The 12,664-nt window shown below is 34.5% G+C and overlaps 2 protein-coding genes across 2 annotated transcripts; one reads left to right on the top strand and one right to left on the bottom strand.

Moving 5' to 3' along the window:
- Window positions 1–731: 731 nt before the first annotated feature.
- Window positions 732–1,349, top strand: LOC147856671 (abscisic stress-ripening protein 2-like). Its single transcript, XM_087328173.1, has 2 exons — window positions 732–996; window positions 1,081–1,349. The coding sequence occupies exons 1-2, from the start codon at window positions 799–801 to the stop codon at window positions 1,222–1,224; spliced, it is 342 nt and encodes a 113-aa protein (XP_087184299.1). The 5' UTR covers window positions 732–798; the 3' UTR covers window positions 1,225–1,349.
- A 3,039-nt stretch (window positions 1,350–4,388) lies between these two features.
- LOC147856670 (RNA-binding (RRM/RBD/RNP motifs) family protein) lies at window positions 4,389–6,664 on the bottom strand. Its single transcript, XM_087328890.1, has 2 exons — window positions 6,246–6,664; window positions 4,389–4,732 (listed from the first exon to the last, which is right to left on the bottom strand). Exon 1 carries the CDS (start codon window positions 6,619–6,621, stop codon window positions 6,247–6,249), a length of 375 nt encoding a protein of 124 aa, XP_087185016.1. The 5' UTR covers window positions 6,622–6,664; the 3' UTR covers window positions 4,389–4,732; window position 6,246.
- Between the last annotated feature and the right edge of the window lie 6,000 nt (window positions 6,665–12,664).

Genomic DNA, 12,664 nt, shown 5'->3' with positions numbered 1-12,664 from the left:
GCATCTAGTGAAATAGAGATATAGAGAGAGAGAGAGAGAGAGAGAGAGAGAGAGATTATGAAGCTCAGTTGGTAAGGTTGCCCAATGGAGACCAGGTGGTCATGGGTTCAACCCCTACATTCCACAGTGGCATCTAGTGAAATAGAGATATATATATGAAAGTATATAATAGAGAGGTGAGGAAATTGGGTTTTGAACCCAAGACACAGTGCTTGTAGTGTTATCGACTTACCACTAGGGTAAGCTAATTACGATAAAAAAAAAAGGAAGAGATTATGAAATGGTTCTAGAGAGTTCAAAGTGGCTAATGATACCCACAACTCTTATAAACATGATATCGTATGACCTAAAATATGAACGACAAGGTAATCCACTTGATAAATAAAAACAATACCCCAAGAAGTAGGTACTCAAGAAGACTACCACAAAGAGAGACGTGTGATACAATTTTTGGGGAATGCAATGATGATGAGAAGAGACTTATTGCTATATTGCTAGTGCTCTCTCTCTCTCTCTCTCTCTCTCTCTCTCTCTCTCTCTCTCTCAATGAATCATGAGAATTCTAGAACTCAACTTTTTTTTAAAGGCTCCCTCACATGGGTGAGAGTTTAGAATTGTTTTATTACTTTACTCTCATGATTTATTATTGGTAATGGAATGAAGCATCTCACGCCATGGGAAAAGGGGACATAGGAATACCTCCTACCTAATATATATATATATATATATATATATGAGCAAGGACACCACACAAACCCAAGATAACAGAGACTTGTGACTATAGACCATAGAGTGAAGATGGAGTATGGCAACACCCAACAATACTACCAACAACAATATAAGCCTCGTTATGGGGAGGAATACATGTACGAGAAGGAAAAGATTGTATATGAGGGGGCTCCTGCACCAAAACACCATGACCCCACTAATAATAATTTCAAACGCAATGAGCTTTTGGGTGAGGCCAGTGCCATTGCCACAGGAGCTTTTGCACTGGTACATAAATATCCTCTATCCAAAAAAATTGTTTTACTATTTTTAAAAGTTTTCACCCTTATTTTTGTGTTAAATCTTTCTTAGTACAAAGCTCGCAAAGCCTCGACTGACCCTGTCCATGCTCCAAAGCATAAGCACGAGGCAGAGCTTGCTAGCATCGCTACATTAGCCTCTACTGGCTATGCATTCTATGAACACCAACAAAAGGAAAAATATTCCAATTGGTAGACCATGATGAAAATATTTTATATAGCCCACTTTATCTCATGCCTACCTATGTACACATAGGCTTGTAGTTGATCCAACCACACTTGCCTAACTACAATAATGATCAAAGTTCTTATATACTAAAAGCCATGGAGCCTTTGGTATTTTCAAGATTTATGCCTATGCAAATCCACCAACAATATGTCGCACGCCAACTTTTTATGTGTTCTTCGTGTTATTTTTAGCACAATGTTAGAGATGCTCCAGTATGGTTTTAATAATAATTTGACTACTTGGGACGCTTTTCATTTTTGTGATTCGGTATTTTTTCACTTCAATATTTTTGGGTGCTTGTTTTATGCATGATTTATGGATAAGGGTTGGTGAATTTGAAGTGTTTATGCATAAGAGAGTAATACATAATTGCATTAGGATTAATTTTGTTTCCATGGACGAATGTAGTCCTTTTGTGTACCTATTCATATAAGTTATTTGAATGGCGTAGATAGGACAAGAATGCATGCTTCATACTCGCTATATCTTTCCTTCTATACTGGGAGGTAAGCGTATAAATGGAACAAGAAAAGCCACTCAACGATTATTGATTTTGATGAGTGATGTTGTATCTACACATAACAACTCTACATGGACTTCGTGCATGAAGGGAGATAGAGGCCTCAAAATTTGTCTTGTTTCATAGTTTGCTAATTCTAGCTAGTGTGCCCGAGAGTTCCAAATGTGCTTCAAGATACTTGTTGACGTTGTCGTGAAGTACGAAAGCTTCACATTAAAAGTCTACAATAAGATAAATACGTAACTAAAATAAAATAAATCTTGATAATATTTTATACATAAAGACAATATTAACAACACACTATGATAATATTATACATTATATGTAGAGGTAAATAAATAAATAAATACGTTATATTACATGGACAAGAGATGATTTGAGCCAACAATCCCCACCTTATGACACTCTAACCTTACCATTTAGCCTATACTAACAATTTGCAATAAATTATCTGCGTTATTTTATTTGAAGTAGTATTTTATACTCTAGACTCTAAACCATGTAATACACCAGCAAATTACATGGGCAAAAGGGGACTTGAACCAAAAACCCAAACCTTACAAGCATTCAAACCTTCCCATTTAGCCTATACTTGTGATGTATATAAAACATATGTGTTGTAGTGTTGTATGGTTTAAACCATGAAATGCACCACATGTGCACCATATAGCACACATGCAAAAGCCTCTCTGCATGTGCACCATATAGCACACATGCAAGAGCTTCTCTGCATGTGCGCCACATGGCCCACATGGAGAACCATCTCTTCCCTATAAAAGGAGAAGGGAGTATGGTCACAAAAAATCAAGGAATCAATCAATCATATTGAATAGAATTATTGTATGGAATTGGGCGAAATTATATTGTAAGAGATATCATAATAGAGAAAGGGTGTGAGAAGATAAAGCTATATACAATCTTCTTCAAAAGACAAGAGAAGAACTAGCTTGGCGGCGGCGGTGCTCAACTCGCAATGAAAAGGTGGAGGTTTGAGTCTTATCTCATTGAAAGATAGAAGAGAAGATTGTGGTCGACCTTGTGAGACAAAGTTCGAATTCAACAACGCTCGCAACTATTTTGTAACTCTTTCATCAAAATAATTATAAATCTCTTTTATTGATTCAATTATCATTCTATATCCTATCTTGTCATATCTTGTTGATCACTATTTATCTATTTCTACTCTTTCGTCTCTTCCGTCCATAATCCCAGCAATTCCATCCTCACTTTCACGTTATCTTCTGTCTACGCAACGCTACGCTTCTAGGAGAGCCACGCCACAACAACGCCATCAAGAATTATAAGCACATCATGCTCTAGACAATGGAATGTTTATTTTGCATCAATGCAAAGGCCATAGAGCAAAGTAATCAATGCAAAGGCCATAGAGCAAAGTAATGAGGTTATACAATCTTCACCTAAAGTTATTTTGTGAAAAGAGATTTTTGGTTACAAGATTTTGTAATATTGGTACAAGCTTTGAGTTTTTTCTAAGATGTCATAACCCAGCTAATCATTACACTTTTCTATTTACCAATTGGTTATTTATGATACAAAATATCATTCACAGCACATTTTTAATGTTTATGATTGACAATATAAATTGTGTAAACCATTCTATCAAGTACAAAGGTGGGATGGCATTGCACATAGCACAAAGACAAGTTTGACAATTTAAGCATACAATTAAAACTCGCTATAGTACCAGCATAAAACTATTTTGTAATTGTTCCATATTTAGAGAAATAGACTGATTTGTGATTGTACTTTGGACTATCAAACAACTTGAAATGATTATATTTTTTGAGCAGATTGATTTTACATTTTCTCTTTCAATGCAGCTGTCAAATAATTGTTACATGGCTTTTACCATACACAACTTTGTATGGTTGATATATATCAACATACTGTGCAAAAAAATAGCCCAAAAGACTTAGTTCCACTGTCATTATACTAAAGTTCATATGGAAACACCATTGCTATGAAGATGGTATGTTTAAAGTTAAGAACAAGTCGGCCCTTTAAGGCTTCCCAAATCAAACCTAACAAAGCTTTAAAAAGCTGGAGATGGATTGTTCAAAGCAATATAAAACACCTTTGAAAGGTAAGTACAAGACCGCCCTTTAAGGCTTCCCTAACCAAGCTTAAGACAACATACCCATTCAAACCAAGTTATACCACCAGCTTTAGGAGTGGACCAAGAATCATAGACCCAAAGAATTGACTTTTTCCAGAAATTCCTAGTTGTATTCATCCAGGTCAAATAGCTGGAGGAGAATTATAGACAGCACAATAGAACACCCATAATATGATCTCCATGATATACACTTTGGATTGTAACCAAGAGCTAACATAAAATCAAAAGCACCCAGATTTATACCTCCATTTAGTCACCCAGACTTGACCAAAGATGAACCAATTTGTCAATAATCATAAACATAACTTATATTTTCTATGGAGAGCCAACAAAACATTGCATGAGAATGACTGCGCGCCATACGTTGAGAGAGACTTGCTCATCTAAGCATACATGTTACCAATTAGTAAAAATCAATTCATGATATCAAATTCACACACTTTGCTACCATGTTCTTAAATTATCGACAAAAACTTGTTCTAAACACTAACATCAAGAGTGAAATGTAAATACAGTAAAAGAAGGCAACAAAAAGCAGTGCCATCAATGTGATCAATCACATTGTTCACCAGAAATATAAGTCAGCTCAAACAGGAGGAAGCAATGAATGATAAAATGAGACTAGATTTTGATATACAATAAGAACAGGTCACCCATTTAAGCTTTTGACCTTACACGTGTATGTAAATGTCTAGAAGGTATTCCAGAGTAATGTTGACTCTTTGTGTATGGATTTCGATTGTATTTTATCGCCTCTTAGTTAACAACCAAGTCGACAAGCTCCAAGTATAGTAGTTGTTGTCATCCTTCGATTTGCTCTGGCAAAACAAAGAACCATATAAAGCCACGGACAACCTTCAATAAACAGTCCTACCTTGAAAATGATAAAATACTCAACCTTATCAGCATGAAGGAAACTAGACAATACCTTCACTAAAAAGCAACCAAGGAAGCTAACTTGACTAAGCAGTGCTTAGTGCTTTGTAAAAAGATATAAGGCAAAGGCTAGTATTTGAGAGAAAAGAGTAACTAAACGAGCATAACTATAGGACAATAACTTTGTGGAAATGTCTTACTTATCAAACCAAGAAAAATCACAAACTGAGAAAATCTCTGGGCAACATAGCAAATTTCTAAATAGAAAGAAGACAGCATGATCAATCACATAAAAAGCTAATACCTTTTCTCAAGAATAGATGAACGAAATGAAGACAAACAAAGACTGTTAAGCTAACTCTTGTGGAAACACTGAAGGTACAAAGAACCTAGAATCTCTCTCAACAGAACACAGCAATTTTTGCAACATGTGCATATGTGGCATGCCTATTTCAGAAATCCCATTGTGGCATTTCTACAGAAAAAGAGAAATGAAACAATAAATACCAACACTACCCTCATTTCCCCTGGGTACAAAACGGCTTTCTTCAGAAAGCTTGTGGCTTTCCTTAAGACAAAGATGAATTATAAAAACACAAAGAAAGGAAGCTTGGTACCACTAAGCTTGTGGTTTCCCTGTGGAAACAAACTACTTACTACATGAGAGAAAAACAAAAACTTCTTTGCATTTGCAAAGGCTTTTGAAATAGAAACAATAAATCTCACAAATATTCCACAGATTGCATGCAACACGCCTTACATCTTTCTTAAACTTCAAGAATCAATGACCGAAACTGAGGAAGATATAGAATGCTAAGTCCATCATTATCGAAACACCATATTAAGAAACAATTGACCATAAGATATGCAGAGACTTTTCAAACAGATAGCTCATCTTACGAAGGAAAGCTCGTGCCTTTCTTCAGAGTAGATCGGCGATAAAGAAAAATATTTGATAGTACCAAAATTAAGACGATTCCCCAAAAATAAATGACTGTTTATACACCAAAAAAGCTTGTGCTTCTTCTTCAGAAAGAAGATATAAAAAACGAACAAACAATGATGAGGACGTCTCATCATTTGCAGAAGATGATTAACATACTCATCATACAAAGTAAACAAGAGGTTGCATTGAAAAATCACAAGATACCAAGGTCGTCAATAAGATCAAAATGGCCTGCCCGTTTTCTTCGGTAAGAGAAATCAAATCGAGAGCCCATGTTTCTTTTTAGAAGAATAAGAGCCAAAAGCACACGATGGATGCTTCTCTTCAGGAAAAAAATAAAATGGAGAGATGCTGAAACTGCAGTTTTACTAAACAGCACTTCTCAAGAACACAATTTTACTTCTACAGTCGAAACACAGTTATTTCCGTCTGAAAGAAAGGCGCAAAAGGACAAGAAAGATGGAAAGGGGGGGGTGGAAACTTGCAGAAAGGTAGCTAGCTTGACATACCTCATTTCTCCTTGGTGGAAACGCCATACTTCTCCTGCATCTTTGCGATCTCGTCCTCTTTCTTCTTCATATCCACCTTCTTCGACATCTTAGCTTGCTGGTAGTAAAGAACGATGAGGTAACGGTTGGCGACATTGAAACCAGAGAGATGGTCGACAGCGTTCTTAGCATCGTAGATGTCTTCATAGACAACGAAGGCTGTGCCGCGAGTATCTTTGCTGGTTCCCATACGGATCTGTCGGATGGCTCCATACTTCCCGAATATATCATACATCTCCTCAGAGGTGATGTTGAACGGGAGGTTACGGACATACAGGACGCGGTTCACCTCAGGTGGGAGGCGAGCGTTTCCTCTGCGCAGGCTGATTGTCGCCATCGCTGCTCCTTCTTCCGCCTCTGCAAACCCTAATTTCGCTCCAAACCCTAATTTCGTCTGCGTTCTGATTCTGGTCTCCTTCTCTCTCTCTCTCTCTCTCTCTCTCTCTCTCGTTAAAGAGAGCGAGTTGAAAAAGAACGGCCTGAAATTTGGATAAAACTGAGATACTTTTAATATCATTAGTATTAAGATTAGGATTAGTGTCAATATTAGGATTAGGATTAGGATTAGTGATAATATTAGGATTAGCATTAGGATTAAGTGTTAGTGTTAGCGTTAGCATTTGTAATTGTATCAAAATTAGTATTCATACTTGTATTAGTATTAAGATTAGGATTACTGTCAATATTAGGATTAGGATTAGGATTAGTGATAATATTAGAATTAGCATTAGGATTAAGTGTTAGTGTTAGCATTCGTATTTGTATCAAAATTAGTATTCATACTTGTATTAGTATTAAGATTAGGATTAGTGTCAATATTAGGATTAGGATTAGGATTAGGATTAAGTGTTAGTGTCTGTGTTATTGTTAGCATTCGTATTTGTATCAAAATTAGTATTCGTACTTGTATTAGTATTAAGATTAGGATTAGGATTAGGATTAGTGATAATATTAGGATTAGTGTCAATATTAAGATTACAATTAGGATTAGGATTAGTGATAATATTAGGATTAAGTGTTAGTGTTAGCATTCGTATTTGTATCAAAAAATTAGTATTCATACTTGTATTAGTATTAAGATTAGGATTAGGATTAGGATTAAGTGTTAGTGTTAGTGTCAATGTTATTGTTAGTATTCGTACTTGTATTAGTATTAAGATTAGGATTAGTGTCAATATTAGGTTTAGCATTAGGATGAAGTGTTAGTGTTAGTGTTAGCATTCGTATTTTGATCAAAATTAGTCTCCGTACTTGTATTTGTATTCATATTCGTGTTAGTGTTAGTGTTAGTGTCATATTGGCCGAACAGCCTCACCCTCGTTAAATATTAGTGTCAATATTAGGTTTAGCATTAGGATGAAGTGTTAGTGTTAGTGTTAGCATTCGTATTTTGATCAAAATTAGTCTCCGTACTTGTATTTGTATTTATATTCGTGTTAGCATTAGTGTTAGTGTCGTATTGGCCGAACAGCCTCACCCTCGTTAAATGCATAACAATGAACCCCGTGTGGTGGACATCTATTGGGCAATACTAGATGGTGAACACGCCTATTTTGATGTGTAATGGCATCGAAAGATAGGTGCATGGGCTGAAAACAAGAACATTAAAGAGAGTTTGTGGAAAAGCAAACTTTCGGAAACAATCGTAGCATCATCAATCACATTGTCACCCTTTGAGTATTCGAAGAATAAGTTAATTCAGAAGGTAAGAGTTTTTGTCATTGTTTTTTAGACTCTAATAACGTTTTTACATGGTACCCTTGTGAGCACCTCATGCGCATTGAAGAACTCAAGGTACTAAGTGAATGTATGGTTGCAATTTCTCGAATCTATGGGAGGGTTATACGTTGTGTGCATATGGCCGATAGAAATTCATATTATTTAAACAACACTATTGTTGTTAAGCAAGGACATCCACTCTCACCAACTCAAATTGGTCTATGCATTGATGAAATAGAACGAGTGGTTACCGACTTTATAATGGAAGAAATCATTTGAGAAATTGTCATTGGGATTGTAGCATCATGCTTTTGTTGTACGCAGTTGTGGTGCTTTTGCAATTCATTTAGAATGTGTACAAAAGCTTATGTAGGCATTGGAAGAGTTTTGCATATATATTAAATCAAGTATCAATAGTTCTAAAATGAAGAGCCATGAAGGACAACACATCAATAATGAGCCACACGAAACTATAGAGAACTTTAATTACCATGGCCTTGAAGCTCCATCAAAAGAGGGAGGAAAGGGAGCTTATTATGCATTTGAAGATTCTATGCAATGGTTGGGTTCTCATGAAATGCCTTTTTAAAAATGAACACCTTGATGAAGCCAATGCTTCTCTAATGGGTGGTAACATTTCTAAGTCCTATTGTGAAAAGTTTTAAATTTCCCAAAAGTGTTCTTTTACTGAGTTTCTAGGAGTCAACAACCCACACACCTTCCAACTTCTATATTTATTAAAGTATTACCCTATGACATTTACATTAGGTTGAGTTCATTTAAACCAATCACATAACACATACTCAATTGGAAACTTACACTTGGGATTTCAACCCTCTCAAGAAATTCTGAGCCAAGTTAATCTTGTATTCTTCACCACACATAAGATACTTGTTGTTTGTCTCGTCATAGTAATCCATAGATTCATTACAGTTAATGAATTCATTAACAAATTCTTTAATCACATCATTATCAACCCTTATAATCGCTATCATTTATTATTGCTTGAACATCAATATACATTCACATCCTCATCATATTCAAAATCGTTAACTCTCTTATCGTTATGTTGATCCTCGCTCTCATTCTTCTATTCACTCTTGTCACAACCATCATCATTATGCTATCAATCCCTTGCCATGGTCAATATCTAAACCTTGTGCACCCTTATTATTACCATAATCATACTCATCACATATAGGTATAGAATCTTCATCATTTTCTAACTTCCTCTCTTGTTCATGATCCTCATTCGATCTTCTATCATCGTCATGCAACTCATAATGATTTTAATCATGATTATCTCAATCCCTTCTGTACGGTGAATATCTTCATTGTGTGTTTCGTCACAACTGAAACCATAACGATCTTGGTCCCTCCTCTCATGGTCCAAATCTGTATTGCATTTTTTGTCACAAACATAACCATGACAATCTCAATCCTTTCTCTTATAACAATGATCTTCATAACAACTACGAGCATTGCGATCTCTATCTCTTCACCCATGGCCATGATATTTGTTGCATGTTTCATTGCAACTACAACCATGATGATATTGATCCATTCTCTTGTGGTCACAATCTTCATCACATGTTTTGTCATGACTACAACCATCACAATCTTGATCTCTTCTCTCATGGATGATCTTCATCGCATGTTGCATTGTTGTGGCAAACATCATGATCTCGATCTATTCTCTCATGGTCACGAACTTCGTCGTAATTGCAACCATCATGATCTCTTCTCCTGTGGTCATGACCTTCATTGTATGTTTCGTCAAGGATGCAACCATGATGATATTGATTCCTTCTCGTGTGGTCATGATTTTTGTCACATGTCGTGTCATGACCACGACCATGACGATCTCAATCTTGTTATTTCGCAATGTTCTTGTTGTTCCATGTGTCCTTTGGCATATAGAGAAGTATGTGGTTGTGCTTACAAGTTGACAAATAGTGCATCACATGACTCACACAATACTTCCAACTCAAGTAATATGTATGCATGTCTTTGGGCATCATTGTTAATAATTAGGTAATTAACTAAGGGTTAATTAGTAACTAATTATATGAGTAGTTAATCACGTATGTGATTAAGCAGGAGATGATTATGTGATATGTGTGTGTATGTGTGGGAGGAAGATGCACTTATGAACAATAAGATAGACGGGGGATGATTAACAAGTGTGTAGCTAAAGACCTTTCTCCATATTAATAAGCATAAAAAAACAACGATACCCACAATGTGGTATATGTATATATATGTACTTCTCATGTGCGAGGGTGCATATGTGTGATGAGAATATAGGTACAAAGGTGTACGTCCTATTTTAAATGAACTTGGTAGTGGAGGATCTAGAATGTATCCCACTCAAGTACAAAATGTTATTTAAGGCTTTAAGGTCAACACTTCTAATTTCATGTAACTACTAAGTTACATGGTTGACTAAATAACTAAACCTAGTTGAGCTTGATATCTCAACAATTATCTATAAGTTTTACTCATCAATGTACCTCCAATATCCTTGTTTGACAAATAATTCGCGAATGTTATATTGCATGTAAAGAAGTAAGACATAATTCTATCGAGGATAAAGTATATTATATGCAATAAACATAATTTCAATTAAGTGAGTTTGTTGGAGAGAGAGAGAGAGAGAGAATAGAAAATATACAATGTCACCAAAGACAACGTATTAACAAAATGGGGCTTGATTATACAAGGATAACAATGCACTAATAATAAATGCATAACCAACCATAAAAGCATGAGTGGAGATTCGTTTATATAGAACATCATGTGTCATCCGTATAGAAGTTTAAACCAACCTATCTTGATGCGAGAGTGAGCATCGAGATATCATACAATATCCACTAGATTTAATACGAAGAGTTTCTCCCATACATTATTTACAAGTTTGGACTTAACAAACGTTCTATAATTGAGTACTAGATGGTTGAGTTTGACATCTTAACCCTAAGTAAGGCAACATTGTTCAACAATGTTATTGATTCCAACAAATGGCAAAGCATACTTTTAGAAGCTCTCTTTGATGGGAAAAGTCACATCCCAAATTAACAAGCTTTCCAATCACTTGTTCGTTGAATGAATATGCTAATTTGAAAATCATAATGTTCAATTATATCTCACTTATTATTAAAAAAAGGAAAAATAACTAAAATGTTTTCACTTTAAAGTAAGATAATTGCTTTTATTGACAAATACATTTTTAATCCTTAATGCCCATGAAAACTTTAAACTTAATAGCGTTAAGGACGTACGAGAATAAAATCACTCAATAACTGTCAGAGAATTTTGATAAAGAAAGGTGAATTGGGTCTATTGATACAAACCTCATATTATTATCCGAAAATAAATCAATGTTTCTTTTCTACATAAAATGTATTGATCTTTATAGTGCAAAGAGATTGACACATCCGTTACTTAACCTGGAGATAATCTCCTTCTATTCTTATTGGTAAGAATTTACATATCTTCTAGTCCTCGAGTTTTTCCATGAAAGATAGCTTCGGTGCTCGCCTTCATGGAAAGCGTGTAACATTTTACTTATTACTAGCTTCACCATAGGGATACTACTACATATGTTATATTCATAGATTGACACATGCGTGATATTCTCCATGCGCAATATTCTTAATATTCGAGAATACAAAATGGCCCCAAGAATATTAAAAAACCATTTGTTTTGTAAAATAAATATAAAAAATTTATTTATTTATTTAAATAAATGTATTTCACCAAAAAAAACAATTATTCATTAATAGATTATACTGTCAAGAGAGTTTATGAAACTTATTTTAATTAATTAATTTTTTTAAAACGAATATTTTTATATTTATTATACAAATATGATTAGTATGAACTTTGAAGATATGATTAATTTGAAGTACTATTTTTAATGTCAAGATAAACATTTCCATAAATTTTGAGGAAATATTTTATTTAATTTATTTATTAAAAATAAAACGAATACTTATAAGTTATACATTTATTATAAAATTTTAGTAGTGTCAAGTCCCCAAAGTCCCTCTTTTATTATCCCTATTTATTGTTAAGTTCCTTTTTTTTTATCTTAAGAATTTTTTTTTTTTTAAGTTTTTTTTTTGGGGGGGAGGGATGGTTAAAAGAATACTTGACTACCCATTCATATTCGTATTCGTTTGCATTCTAATGGGAAACCCGACGAATGCGAATATGTCAATCTATGGTTATATTTAATGAAATAATGGATAACATTCACTATACATAAATAAGATAAAAAGGAAAAAATCAAAGTAGAGATCTGAAAATTAGAGAAAATCGATATTGGTTAATGATCTCTCACTAGTCATGTGTGAACCCAACTTTTTAAGAGTTTTTTGTCACTTCATATAGACAATAAAGTGTTGAGAAATATATCAAATCATGAAAACTCGTGTAAGACAAAGCTCTAATAAAGTTTCAAAGTTTAATATAAACCTAAGTGGAACGTGCTTATATACTCTTCAACCACTATATAAAAGTGATTTTCAAATGAGGGTCATACTCATACACGAAGTGCATATATTAGTGAGCCAAAGTCGTCGTTAAGGAAAACACACTCATATATAGTTCCATCAATCTGGCACAAACAAACAAAACAATTTTCTTAATTAGGTTTG

The sequence above is a fragment of the Azolla caroliniana genome, unplaced genomic scaffold, assembly GCF_043228905.1.
Source record: "Azolla caroliniana isolate FFs.n. ecotype wild unplaced genomic scaffold, voAzoCaro1.0.p SCAF_12, whole genome shotgun sequence".
In the NCBI taxonomy this organism is placed as follows: domain Eukaryota; kingdom Viridiplantae; phylum Streptophyta; class Polypodiopsida; order Salviniales; family Salviniaceae; genus Azolla; species Azolla caroliniana.
Note: the sequence above shows the minus strand (reverse complement) of the source record. Positions and strands in the feature narration are given on the sequence as shown.

What these genes read in the sequence shown, in the direction of transcription:
- LOC147856671 (XM_087328173.1), top strand. Translation starts at nt 799, where the DNA reads ATGGAGTATGGCAACACCCAACAATACTACCAACAACAATATAAGCCT. An exon ending in CCACAGGAGCTTTTGCACTG is followed by an intron (nt 997 to 1,080) that starts GTACATAAATAT and finishes AATCTTTCTTAG; the next exon opens with TACAAAGCTCGCAAAGCCTC.
- LOC147856670 (XM_087328890.1), bottom strand. Translation starts at nt 6,621, where the DNA reads ATGGCGACAATCAGCCTGCGCAGAGGAAACGCTCGCCTCCCACCTGAG.